Source organism: Siniperca chuatsi, linkage group LG4 (genome assembly GCF_020085105.1).
Source record: "Siniperca chuatsi isolate FFG_IHB_CAS linkage group LG4, ASM2008510v1, whole genome shotgun sequence".
Taxonomy (NCBI): domain Eukaryota; kingdom Metazoa; phylum Chordata; class Actinopteri; order Centrarchiformes; family Sinipercidae; genus Siniperca; species Siniperca chuatsi.
This window is the reverse complement of record NC_058045.1, coordinates 8146983-8159987: the sequence shown is the minus strand read 5'-3', so window position 1 is coordinate 8159987 and position 13005 is coordinate 8146983. Positions and strand designations below refer to the sequence as shown.

The 13005-nt window shown below is 38.2% G+C and overlaps 1 protein-coding gene across 1 annotated transcript; it reads right to left on the bottom strand.

The window, feature by feature from the left end:
- Positions 1–4630: 4630 nt before the first annotated feature.
- Positions 4631–11568, bottom strand: LOC122875214 (neuroepithelial cell-transforming gene 1 protein-like). Its single transcript, XM_044194105.1, has 12 exons — positions 11248–11568; positions 9451–9517; positions 9148–9207; positions 8400–8507; positions 8125–8292; positions 7966–8028; positions 7764–7860; positions 7312–7388; positions 6953–7210; positions 6633–6803; positions 6341–6527; positions 4631–5666 (listed from the first exon to the last, which is right to left on the bottom strand). The coding sequence occupies exons 1-12, from the start codon at positions 11391–11393 to the stop codon at positions 5335–5337; spliced, it is 1734 nt and encodes a 577-aa protein (XP_044050040.1). The 5' UTR covers positions 11394–11568; the 3' UTR covers positions 4631–5334.
- Between the last annotated feature and the right edge of the window lie 1437 nt (positions 11569–13005).

Below are 13005 nucleotides of genomic sequence, written 5' to 3'. Positions count from 1 at the left end.
TTCTTCAGTGTTGTGTCTCCTATTGGAACTGAGCTTCAAGCATCAAAAATCTAAATTGGTTATTGTTTTTTTTTTTTTCTTGTTTGTTTCTAATAATGTTCCTTTAAGCAAAATATTGCTGAGGTAATTCAGTCCAGACTTTTCAAATCAATCTGCATTTAAAAAATTGTAGTAATACCTACCTACTATTATGTAACATTGTCTAAACATATTGCAGACTTTCACTGTGCTGGATTACAAAACTTCAACCTCAAGTTTCAAGAGCTTACATAATGCAAAATAAATGCAAAAATTAAGGGCAAAATTTTGTTAAAAAGCAATAATTACATTATGAATTTAAATGTGGTTTACATAAAAATCAATCCCTCAACATTTCAAATAGTGGGGAGATGATTTGTAAATCTTTGTGACAGTGCAGAAACTGAAGTACATTGCAGATATCATTACATGATGGAGTTCAGAAAGATTGACTGAGGAATTATTGTCTGTAAATAGATATCCAAGTCCAGTTACTGCTGTAATCTTCTTAGGGAGAACTGGGGCCGGAAACTTTACGGTAAGTGAATATTTTCTGCACAGGACTGGGTGAAGAGACCTCAGACAATTTGCATTAAGAAATCTGTAAATGGCTGGACAACAGCCCTTTGAACAGGCCTCACAGACAGATCCATTGTAAGGCAGTCAGGCATACACTGGCTGCTGAGAGTGGGCAGGCGAAGATTAGTTGGAACCAAATGAAAGACAACCACTGTCCCAAAGTTGTCACAGAACTGACATCCAGTGCAGAGATATCAGGCTGGTCGGTTAGAGAGGAACCTACTTAAGATTATATGAGAGCAATCTGCAGCCAACACCTGAAATTGAAATGAGATGCACCCAAGAGCAGACAATAAATGCATTCGTTCAGTCTGACTTGCACAAAAACATGTTTAAACATGAACTGCTGGTACAGAGCCTGACTGGTATTAGGTGAAAAATGTTGGATCGTGATCATTAATTACATGAACAGAAACAGTGTTTTACCAGATATGTGATCTCAAAAATAAATTGCGTTTAACAATGAAAGGCACAAGTATGTAATCTATGTAAATCAATCCAAAATATAAAAAAAAAAATGAGGTCATGTCCTCTATTTTCTTAAGGGGAATTTAAGGTTTTTTCGCAACCTGGGGGAGTGTTGTGAATAGTATAGGTAGTGGGTAGAGTTATGCTTAATTAGCTAGTTAAGGAACAGCCAATCAGGTGAGGAGACCAATTGAGGCAGCACAGTTTCTGATTTTTCTTTTAAAAGTTTTGGGTCTTTTTGAAAGTTCTGTGGCAGATTAATGGACTTGGTTCTTGTGTATATTGTGCAGTATTGTAAGTCCACCTTTTTATTGTAGTTTAAAGGTAAGTGTTGTTTTTGGGCTAATTGAGTGTGTGTGTGTGAAAGATTCAGATATTGAACAAATAATTGTGGCTATATTACATAGTATTTGCATTTGGTTTATTAACAATATTAATTTGGTTGAATGCTTTGCATCTATTCGCTGCATACACCTGTAGGAAGCGTTCACCTACTTAAGGACGAGAGGTTCGTGCTCGTGACAGCGCAGGATGTAAACATTAATGGCGTCCACCTCAGCTGACCTGTAACGTTAGCTAGCTCAGTGGTGCTAGGTAAGCTAGCAGTATCGAACTAAAAGTTAAAATATTATTGTTGCTAAGCCTCTCGTCCAAGATTTCTGCGCGGTGATACGATTGGCAGGTGTAGTTCGGTAGAAAGTAAATAGTTCCTACATGACCCTGATCACAACAAGGTCTGTGGATTATCTTGAGTAACCGGGTCATGACCACAAGCCGAGTGCCATCTAGTTCCATTATATTTGAGAGAAGGCAGACATGTATACGGTCGATATCTCCAAAACTCGGCAACTCACACCAAAACAATCTAGATGGATAAATAGCACTACAGGTAGGAGGAAAAATATGTATTTTTGATTTGGGGGTGACTTGTCCCTTTTAAGTTTGATAATTTTATCAGTGTAGAAATACAATAGTAGTTAAAGCAATTTGCCAAGTTCTATTGATGATGCAGTGAAAGTTAATAGTTTCTTTTTGTAATATTTCTGTTTTAGAACAACATTCACACACCTAGAAACCCACAAGTGTACATGAACACTTCATCTGTGGAGTTGAAACCAAGTCCATCTGTATTCTTACCGATGCCCCGCAGAGATCACAAGTTAATTAACCGGCTAGCCAAGACAAGATTTTAAAGCCCCACATAATAGGGAGTTTACAGTATACAATTTAAAAACCTATGGTGGGTATTTAACAGGCTTATTCCAGTATGTTTAGACTCAATATTCTTAAATATGACTGAAATTACTTTGCTTTTAGGCCAACAAAAACACACATAAAGGACATCGGTTGGGTATCAATATCTGTGCCTTTTACATATGTTTTTTTCATTTAACAAAATATGTAAAAAGGACATAGGAGTATTTCTCCTGACAGTTCAGAGAAGGCTTTGAAACTGCACAGTGCCAATAATAAATGTACAGGAAGATAACACAAAAACATGCAGCTAAAAAAAAAGACATTTAAACCTTAAACTTGGGGAATATACAGAATTAAAGATTTACATAATTTAACAGTTAACTGAATAAATGAAATATTAAAAAAAAAAAATAATAATTAGTTGGGGTACACTGGGGGGCTTGAACTGATTACTTATTTCTGGCTTCCTCCCTGAGTGTGAGCAGTCTACCGACCGTTAGCTAGCTAGCTAGCTAGCTAGCTAGGAAAGACGAGAAAAATAACGTCACGTAACATTAAAAAACTTTACGACAAAAAGTACAGCTGGAACAAGGACAAATTGTATGAATGAATGTGATAACGCTCGTAATTTGAAGATTTAGCGTTTACTCAGTATTTTGAGCGTACATCTAACACCACAGCTGCTAATTTAGCCTGCTGCCTAGTTTAAGTGCTAACTTACTTCCTGTTTAACCGGACTAACTAACCAACAAACAGTTCCTACTAAAACATTAACTTTATGCATGAATGGAGTCATTTGAAGGCATGGATTTGTTTGTTTTGCAACAGTGTATAATTCTAACTAATTCGTGCATAGAAATGGGAAGTGAGTGGAAGAACAGGACATACAGGATATTTCCAGGACTTGTGCAAACTAACTCTAAAGCTAAGGTTAGCCAAAAAGTCAATAAACAAGCTTAGAAACATATTTGTAGAGGAGTGTGGTAGGAAATTATGGCAAGAAGCCACAAAAAGATGAGCTAAATTAGGTCTGAGAGGTTGAACAGTTTTCTTGCATAAAGTTCATAAAAGGTATTTATTTGTCACTTTACAGTAACTCCAATATTTGGTACCTGATTTATATACATAATCCATTTCTAGGTATATTCTTTAAGCTTTTAAAGGGCAATGTCAGACCAAACAGAAAATTGTGTTGAAAATCTAAAACACTTTAACTTCCCTGAGCTCGATGTCATTTGATCCCTACCTGGACACAGCTGCCGTATCAGCTGTCTCCACTGATCACCTCTAGGGAAAGCAGGTGTTAAGTTTGTAAGAGTAGGGCATCAGGATAGCAAGAGATTTTTTTTCCTTGGGGAACCATTGGGCTACTCTTTACCAAAAAGAGTAATTGGGGCAATGGTGAATGGATGGGGGAGACAAATGCCAGGTGGTTGTATATTAACCTTTATAACCCCACCAGAAAGACTGCATGGACACCCAACATTGGCAGCTAAAAACTGCACATCTAACAGTGTCTTACTTGAGCAGAAAAAGGAAGCTGGTTTCAGTAAAGTTGTTGAAAAGCTGCTAGTGTTAGTGGTAGATCATGAGCTAAAAATACTGCAGGTTCACCGACACGAGAGAGGCCTCTGTAGTCAAATGGGTAAGTGATCTGGCGTGCAGTTGAGGTTGTGGCAGGACTTTGAAAGGCACAGGTTGCTGTGGACATATTGATTGGAACTTTATGACCCTGATCTTGTCTCAGACACCACCCAAATTACAGTGAACCAGATGAGTCAAACCATCCAGGAAGCCCGATCTGTATATTTAGCAATAGTTTACCTACGTGTAAATCTAGCTTTGCAGGTACATAAAAGCAGCTCTGTTAATGCATATATTTCATAGGCCCTTATTTAGTATTCAAAGTCTTTCAGGCAAAACATAAGCTTGACTGAAGGGCAGATCAAGCTCATATACAAAGTCGCACCAAGCAGTCATCAGCATTTGATAATAAGAACTACAGTGAAAATCAAACATGCTTCTGAACTGAACATCTACCAGTACAAGTGATTTTTTTTTTTCAGTGGGTTTTTAAGGTTTCAAGAGAGTAAATGGAAAACTCAAGACCTTTTTTTTTAAAGAGCTTACTGCCTTTACAATTGTAACTGAAAAATTCATTAAACTACATTAAGGATATATAATATTTCAACACACTAAGTGGAAAGGAGAAAACTTAAGAGCAGCTTCTGTTCGTCTGACAAATGTTGCAACATGCTGTTGGACAGCTCTGACAACAGTACAAGGAAGTGACTGAGGGGTCAAAGTACAACCGAGAGGATGTTGGTGTGTTGTAACATGATTTTGCAGTCAGTAATACTCAGGACTCTTTTAAAAGTACAAACTAAATGTTTTATTTTTTTTCCCAAGTAACAACTTTTCACTGAATACATCCAGATTCATTCAATCTCCCCAAGAAATGTTTTTACCTTATCGTAACCATGGTCAATATTCTTACTCATTATCTTGTATCTAATCTCAAACATTTTTAGACTTCTCACCCAACGGCTTTCTGCACATACAGTTGAGGCCATTGCAATTTCTCAGTTTCTTGATCCCTTATCTTGGCGCAGATAACACTTACAACAGACAACTTGCACACATGCTGCCTATAATATAGATGCACTTACATTTTGATTACAGCAAAAAATTGAGACAATTTTAAATGTGCCGACACTGGAATGAACGATGAAACTAAATTTCAATAGCTATAAGTGGTATAAAGTTGTTTTAACTTAGACACAAAAAAATCCTAATTCCACACACATTTAGCTGGTGTAAACATACATTTCAGTCACACTGTCAAATGTCACCTTTTTTTGGGTAAACTAATTACACTTTTTAAAAGACTAATATTTGATATTCATTTGGACGGAAATGATTGGAAAGACTTGTTCAGTGCAGCTACAAAGACAAAGCAAAAGCACAAAAAACAGTGGTTGCATGAAAATTCACTGACAGACACTCAAAACAGGATGTGTTGCGTACATGTCTGAGAGGATTCCCTTTGTGAACCCTTGTCAGGTTAAATGTCTACACTCCAGTCTCCTTCCTCTTAAGTGAGCCTTGTAACTTCTGGTCCAGTCTGGTTTTGGAGAGAGTCTGAGGCCTGAGTTTAGGGCCAGAGACAGGTGGACAGTTCTCGTCTGTCTCATCACCATAGGTGGTGGCTGAGATAGTGGAGGAGTGACGCTTGGCTCTGACAGCTTCTCCCTGCCGAACGTTAGGCGGAGCCCCCTGTTGTTGGGTCATCGCAGTGCGTAGACAGTTGAGCCACTGCTGCTTGTGGTAGACATCGTTGACATGCAGGGTGTGGGACTGGCCGTGGGATGGATCCATAGAGCTTACACGAAAAACGTTCTTAGCTAGATGGACACAGAAAGAAAAACAGTCAACAGGATCTGCTAAGGCAGCAAAGTCTAGGATACAAAAATCTAGTGTAATGGCACTTCCTTTCAAAAATAGTTTACTTCCCCATGCCATCAGGACTGTGAACTCTGATCCTGCCAGGGCCCCAAGCTAGGGAACCCACGCACTATCCTAACTCCCCTGCTCCACCCAAAATACTGTACATATCCTCTCTATTTTAATTCCTCCTTCATCACATTGTTATAGACCACTTGTCAGCACAGCACAATTAATTTAAAGCTGCTCTAATTAATATTTTCATATTAACAATGGATCAAATGACTATGTATAATGTGAAAGTGGTTTACCGCCCACAACTTCACAGTTTTGGTCAAAGGTTTTGGTTCGCTCTCACCACTTTCACAAGCATGTTTCCAGCCCTAGTAGGTAGCTGTTTTCAGTGAAAAAGCTCTGATAAACCCACCTGCTCAGCACCAAACAGCAGACATACACAGTTAGCGACTAGCTGAAGAAACATTGTGGAACATTTAGCTGCTGTTTAAGAGTCAGATATTTCACTCAGGAGTTGGTGGGGGGAGATAACTACGTGACACAAAAGAAAATGCCTCAGCCCAACTGAGCCACTGCAGATGCTCCACCAACAGATGGAGTGCAACTCAACTTAACCCACCTTTCTCTCCATTGGTGAAAGCCCCTCTGAAGGACCCCCCCATGCGGATCTCTCCATCCTGCAGGTCCTCTAGAGCCAAGTCCCGAACTGGGATGGGCTGTCGATACACCTGGAAACAGCTCCTGTCGTTCCGGGTCACCGGTCGGGTCAGAACCAAGAGCTCAGAGAAGAGGAACACATGCAGCCTCTGTGAAGTAACACATTAATAGAGAATGAAACTTATTTTTACACAAGACAAACAACATGTATTGATATCGATGGTAATAATAAGGAGAGTAATCCTAATTCTCACCGAGCCACTCTTGTTCCGCAGCTCTCCATGACAAAGTAGGGTCTTACAGTTTTCTATGAGAGGGTCCCGCTGCTTATCATCCAGATACTCCAGTTTGTCTATATAATACTGGCACTCAGACTCCCCTTTTCTCATGTTGATATCAGACAGAATCTCCTGGATTATAGTGATCTGGATAATTAAAGAAAGACTTATCAGTTGTGCTATTTGGCAAAACACACAAGACTAAATCAGTGAAATAATAGCCATTTTATTTATCAGCAAAATATAAGCAACAACACTGTCTGTGACTGCATAGGTATGTAACGTGGATAACATACAGCTCTCTCCAGACTGGCTACGTCTGGGTGATCGGGAGGAGTGTGTCTGAGGATCTCTCGCAGCAGCAGTGGGTATTTCACCAGGCGTGAACGTGGGATGTCCAGGAAGCTCCAGAGGTCAAGCTTCCTGCTGAAGGGGGACTCCAGGCAGCGCTGCAGGAAGTCCTGGACCCGCCTGTCCTGCTTTTTCTGGTCTAGCAGGGCTTTGGCTGCAAGCTGGTTGCTGCAGTAGACTTTGTAATCATTCAGACCAGGCAGCTGAAAAGATACAGTAACAGTTACACTCTTTTTACATGCGGAAACTGATCATATTTGAAGATAATGGGTGTAAGGTAAACATAGTGTGCTAGCATACATACCCAGTCTATAACTATCTGTCCAATCTGCGCTACTGTTCCATCGGGGCCAGTTCCCTCCGTCAGTTTCATCAATAAGTCTGCAGATAAAAAAAATTGCAGTTTGCAACCATTTGAATACCGCTCGCATCACCCTAACCTTCTAAGTGTGTAGGAGAAACTACGGTGGCCGTGAAAAAAGCGAACGGCCCTATCTAGAGCCAGTGTTTGGTTTGTCCGTTCTGGACTACTGTAGAAACATGGTGGTGAAACATGGCGATCTCCGTGGAAGGGGACCCGCTCCCTCTGTAGATAAAAACAGCTTATTCTAAGGTAATGAAAACATACCTTATTTTCAGGTGATTATACACTAATGAAAACATACTTATAAATATTATATTCCATTTCTGCCAATAGCTCCTCCTAAATGTTACACACTGGACCTTTAAGTCCAAGAATGGTTGGTGGTAACTTACCCTCATGTAAGGGGATGTATGCATCCAGGTCCCCAAATATGTGAGCTAGTTCCTCCTCTGTCATGATGGAGAGTTTTAGCATGGGATCATGGTATGCCTAAATGTGAGAAAAGCAGCAGTACGAGCACAAAAAAAGTTTACAACAGGGAGCATAAATGTTTCGATTTCTTTTATATCATTTTATATAAAAAAATGTTTTAACCTTTCGTGCAAGTTGGAGATCTTCGATGAGATCCTGCTCTCCCCTGTAAAGCTCATAAATCGCCTGGAGAAGAAACACAAGAGAAATCAAGTTACTTTTTCTGCTTTACTTTTAAGGTGACTGCGCTCTTAAGACTTTAAAAAGACTGAACTGCAGAACCTCTTGTCTCTTGATCTCTTTGGTGGAGAATGTGCTCTTCTGATGGACGTCCAGCGTCTCCGACCACAGCGTGCTGTTTCTACGTTTAGTGGGAGTGGGACCTGCTGTCTTGCTGCTGGCTTTGAGGGACATCCCTGGTGACTTGGCATCACCACGTAATGACATTGACTAGGGGAAAAAAAATTTTTTTTTTTACAGTCAAACGTGAATTCTACCCGTTAAAAATTCTACATGGTAAATTTGTTGAGTGAGTGTCACCAGAGCATAGCATTTACCTGGATGGTCTGGCCAAAGCGCCGCACTGCTCCATTCTTTGAGGGAGATATCAAGTTGACAAGGGATGAAACTTTGGCCAGCGGTCGCACACGCTTGTTACTGGGTTCCTGGGGATCAAGGAAATAAACTTTACCTTGAATAATACGGTATAGGCTCGCAATTACACACTGTGAATAAAACTTTTACCAACTGATTTTGTTCAACACATGATAAAAAATGCTGTTCTGCATTTTCAGAAATCAGATATTTCCTATTTCTGTCACATACTTTTTTCCTTTATTACTTACAATATAATATTTGATATTTTGTAAAGCACTGCTTTTGTTTAGTGTGATTTATATTGCTGTGAAACCACAAACTTGTCAGGAAAAACTCCACTGTTCTATTCCGCTCTCAAATATTATAGCTGACTTTTATAAAAGTTTAATGTCATAGTATCAAAATGGAAATGTGGGTTGATGATGTTGTATAGAAAGTGTATTAAACTGCTTTCACAGAGCCAAAAGACTGTGATCATGCTTAGGGACAATGTGCCTCAGATTTTCTTTCACCATTTTTATTTCCTCACACAGACACAGTCTAAGGGATAGTGGGATTATCCTGAGCTCATAACAAATGAGAGCATCATGGCTGTCCGTGGCGACTACCTGAGTCATGCAGACGGATTAAAGTTTGTTGTGAGGACACATAGAGTGCTACACTAGACTTGCACACAGCGGACAAACAGGAAGCTGCCCTGACTCTCACCTTGAGGTCGAAGCTGGACAGACTGACTGTGTCATCCTCCTTCTCTTTGCGCTTTCTCTTCTGCAGCAACATAAGAACACGCACTGGTTACTTTCACAAGTCCACTGAGAATTCAAACAATATATCTGCAGCAACATCTCAACATCATTTAATCTCACATCAACATCATTTAATATAAATTTAAGGATGATAGCCCAAAATACTCATAACAACATGGAATTCCATCAATTAGAGATACATGTACAAGATATGAAATAAGTTTGGCTCATAACATGTAATACTGTGTTTTCAACATTGACTCACTAGACTGAAGTCCCACGGAGTCCCAGGAGTGAGAAAGGTGAAGGAGCTGCCTCTCTGCAGTGGAGGTCTACAGGAAATTAGACAAATAAGCAATGTTCAAGCACAATGAAAACAAGTTAATATCTGCTTCATTGCAGAGTGACAGCTTGGCTCATTTTATTTTTTTAACCGTCTATGTGGTAACAAATACTCTGCTGAGGACGTTTCTCTTCTATTGATCTAATCATACGTGCAGACATTGCCAGCTGAAACACACCACAAATTTCAAGTCAAGGCATTCAAACACGACTGAAATTCATCTCAGTTTCAAAAACAACAGCTTGGTTTGTTCTGGGTAGCTATCTTATGACTCCTCATATCTCGAGGAGACGATAGAAGAATAGATAGATAGATAGAGAATCATTGTTCTTATAGGGAATGCATTTCAGCTCTGTTAATTTGATGGATGCCTTTTGTATGCCATTTTTGTTAAAGTCACTGTTTTGTTTTAAATATGTCAAACGCTGTGGATGATGACTGAGGGATGTTAATATTTAAAACCATATAAGTAGCTGGACTGAAAAAAGTCAGTTATGGTGATAAAACAATGCAGCTACAGACAGTTACAATGTTTTCTTCTTAGTGACTGATACCCTGAGGGTGCTGTCAAGGACAAGGTCAGCTGAACACACTACTACACAACTTATTTTTTGTAACCCTGCCTCCAAGGATTACAAGAAAACGCCAAGAAAGTAATGAAAATAACTGTTAAAGTTGCATTTATCTGCTAAGTCACTGAGATGTGATTTGTAAGGGGCAAAAAGCATGTCAAAATGTAAACAGAGCAATAATTACAAGCTAATAATCATGTAGGTTAAAATATTCCTATATTATTTTTAGCACTTCTTAAATCATAAATGACTGCATTCTGGGAATGCAGTGATATATTGACACAAATATTGAGAATTTTCTCAACCCTATCTGCAGGTATTAATACAGTCTGCCAGAAAAAATATAGGTGCAGTACAGGTTTAACTATACAGACATGCCTTTCTAATGGCAACTGAGTGAGTTTAAAGAAGACCATGAAATATTATTGTGTTGCTATTCAAAAGACTGCTACATTTAAGTGAAATACAGGCAGAGAAATCATGAAAATAGCCTGCAGTTGGCCAGTATTGGTAATACAAACAATACAGAACTGATACAGTTTAAATCTGCAGATATTAAACATATGCTGATATACCTTATTGGTGTATCTGACTTACACTACTGCTGAAATGATTAGTCCATTAATCTACTTAAACAATCAATAGAAAAGTGACTGATATTTTTAAAAGTAATTTATCAAGCAAAAATGACAGACTTTTGCTGATTTGCTCTATTTTACATCATTGTTAGTTGAATATCTTTGGGTTTTAGACTGCTGGTCAAACAAAACAAGTAACATAAAAATTTACATCTTTATTGGGCTTTCCTAAATTGTAATTGGCATTTTACATTGTATAGGCTAATAAAAAACAAATAGAAAAAACAAATAAAAAACAGCCAGCTAAAAACAGACGTTTATTATGTTATACATTTAGTTACAGTTAATAAAACATTTTTTATGCATGCCAAATCGTGGTCACAACATCCGAAAATATGGCTTCCGAGGTGTACGTGAAGGCATCCTTTGCCAGTTACAATGCCAGCCCTGCCCGTCACAGCGGTTAACGTTAGCTTGAAATGTGCTAAAGTCATATTACATTTCAAACAAGCCTCCAAATAAAGTATCACATATAATGATATCACATATTTTTGACATGATCTACTTACTTCTTGGAGTTGTTTCTCCGGAGTGTTTGTGGAGATGGCTCTGCAGCGCTGATGACACTTGTAATGGACGTCCTCGATGATATCCTGCGAAGTTTATGCTTTTTGTTTACCACCGTCCTTCCACTAACGTCTTCATTTTCTTCCATTTTGCAGGAGGCTTCGTTTTGAAATCAGTTACACCGAGACGTAATTACGGCTAAGCGAACAAAAGACAAAAATCCAGACGTATGAAAACTAAGCCGATGCGTACAAAGAAAGCTGAAGATCGATGACAACAGAACACACACTACGGCGGAAGTTTGAATATGGCGGATTATTGGAAATGGACCAATCAGGAGAGGGCTCAGAGCTCTGCTGCTAGGAGACCATGAGGTGGGAGGGGCCAGGGAGACTTTTGTAAGAGGACCTTGAATGTAGCATAATCATGTTACTTACCAGCGAGGAATAATGGAAAGCAAACCAACCATAAAACATACCTTTTATAAATACAGTATACAGTATGTTAGCAGGGAATTAAACAATAGTGGATTTAATAAAACATATACCATCAATTCAGTGTGGAAACTGGGGAGAAATATATAAAGATAACGTAAAGTATCCACATCTGTCTCAATGCGTTACATTAACGCACATCGTTTGGATTATTATCTCAGTACATTGCACATATTCGTTATACTTCATACCGTGAACTTTTGCACATTCCTTTGTCAGTATTTTGCACATTCCTGCACAATCTTTCATTTTAGAAACATATATATTGTACGTATTTAATAATTTATTTAAAAAAATATTTTTACTATACATATTTTATATTTATGTTTCTTTACTTTTGCAGTAGCCTACTTCCTTTTAATTTAATTTTTTATTTTCTCTTACCATGTTTATTGTTAAGCACCAATGTAGGCAAAGGCAAATTCCCTGTACTTTGCAATAAACCTGATTCTGATTTTGATTCTGATAAAGTTGCCCCGCTTGGAATTGATAAACACTTGTTTTATCCGATTTTTGCATGAGATTGAGAACAGTTTTAATCTCTAGGTTGTATTTTCTTGCCCCAAATAATTTTGATAATGCATACAAAAATAGAAGTCATATTGGCCATGCAACAATGACATTTCTCCAAAACAATGTATACATTTTCTCAAGACAGAGTATGCAGTAGTGCTGAAACAATGAATTGATACATTTATTTGTTGATCAAAAGAAAATTAAATGTCAAAAATTTTGATAATTAATGATTGATAAAGTTATTTATCAAGTATTCCTCTGGTTTCAGCTCCTCAAATGTAAGGATGAGCTGCTCTTCTCTGTTTTTAATTGTTGCAAATTTAATATCTTTGGGTTTTGCATTATTGGTTGGCAAGCAATTTGAGACATCACCTTCAACTTGTGATGGTCATTATTCACTAATTTCTGACATTTTACAGACCAAATTGTTAATCAATTAATCTAAAAAGAAATAATAGACAGACTGATTGATAATGAAAATAATTGCAGGATTTAATTATGGTTAGTTGCAGCCCTAGTTTGCAGAGAAGAATTTGAATGAAAATTGCAAAAAACTAACATGCCTAACATATACTGTATATATTGTATTTATTATAGTTTCTAGAACGAATATGGTACTAAAGGAGTTCACAGGCATTTAGTTTTACTTAACAATTTGAGGAGCAACACGGGATGGTTTCTGAGCACAAGCGGGTCAGTGGGGGCCCACATGTTATTTTTGCCCCACGATGTCCTTGTGAGTTAATGTTG

Excerpts from the sequence above, each read along its gene's own strand:
- LOC122875214 (XM_044194105.1), bottom strand. The coding sequence starts at position 11,393 with ATGGAAGAAAATGAAGACGTTAGTGGAAGGACGGTGGTAAACAAAAAG. Across the intron at positions 9,208-9,450 it reads CTCCGTGGGACTTCAGTCTA|AAGAGAAAGCGCAAAGAGAA; the intron begins GTGAGTCAATGT and ends ATGTTGCTGCAG. Across the intron at positions 7,211-7,311 it reads GACAGATAGTTATAGACTGG|CTGCCTGGTCTGAATGATTA; the intron begins GTATGTATGCTA and ends GTATCTTTTCAG.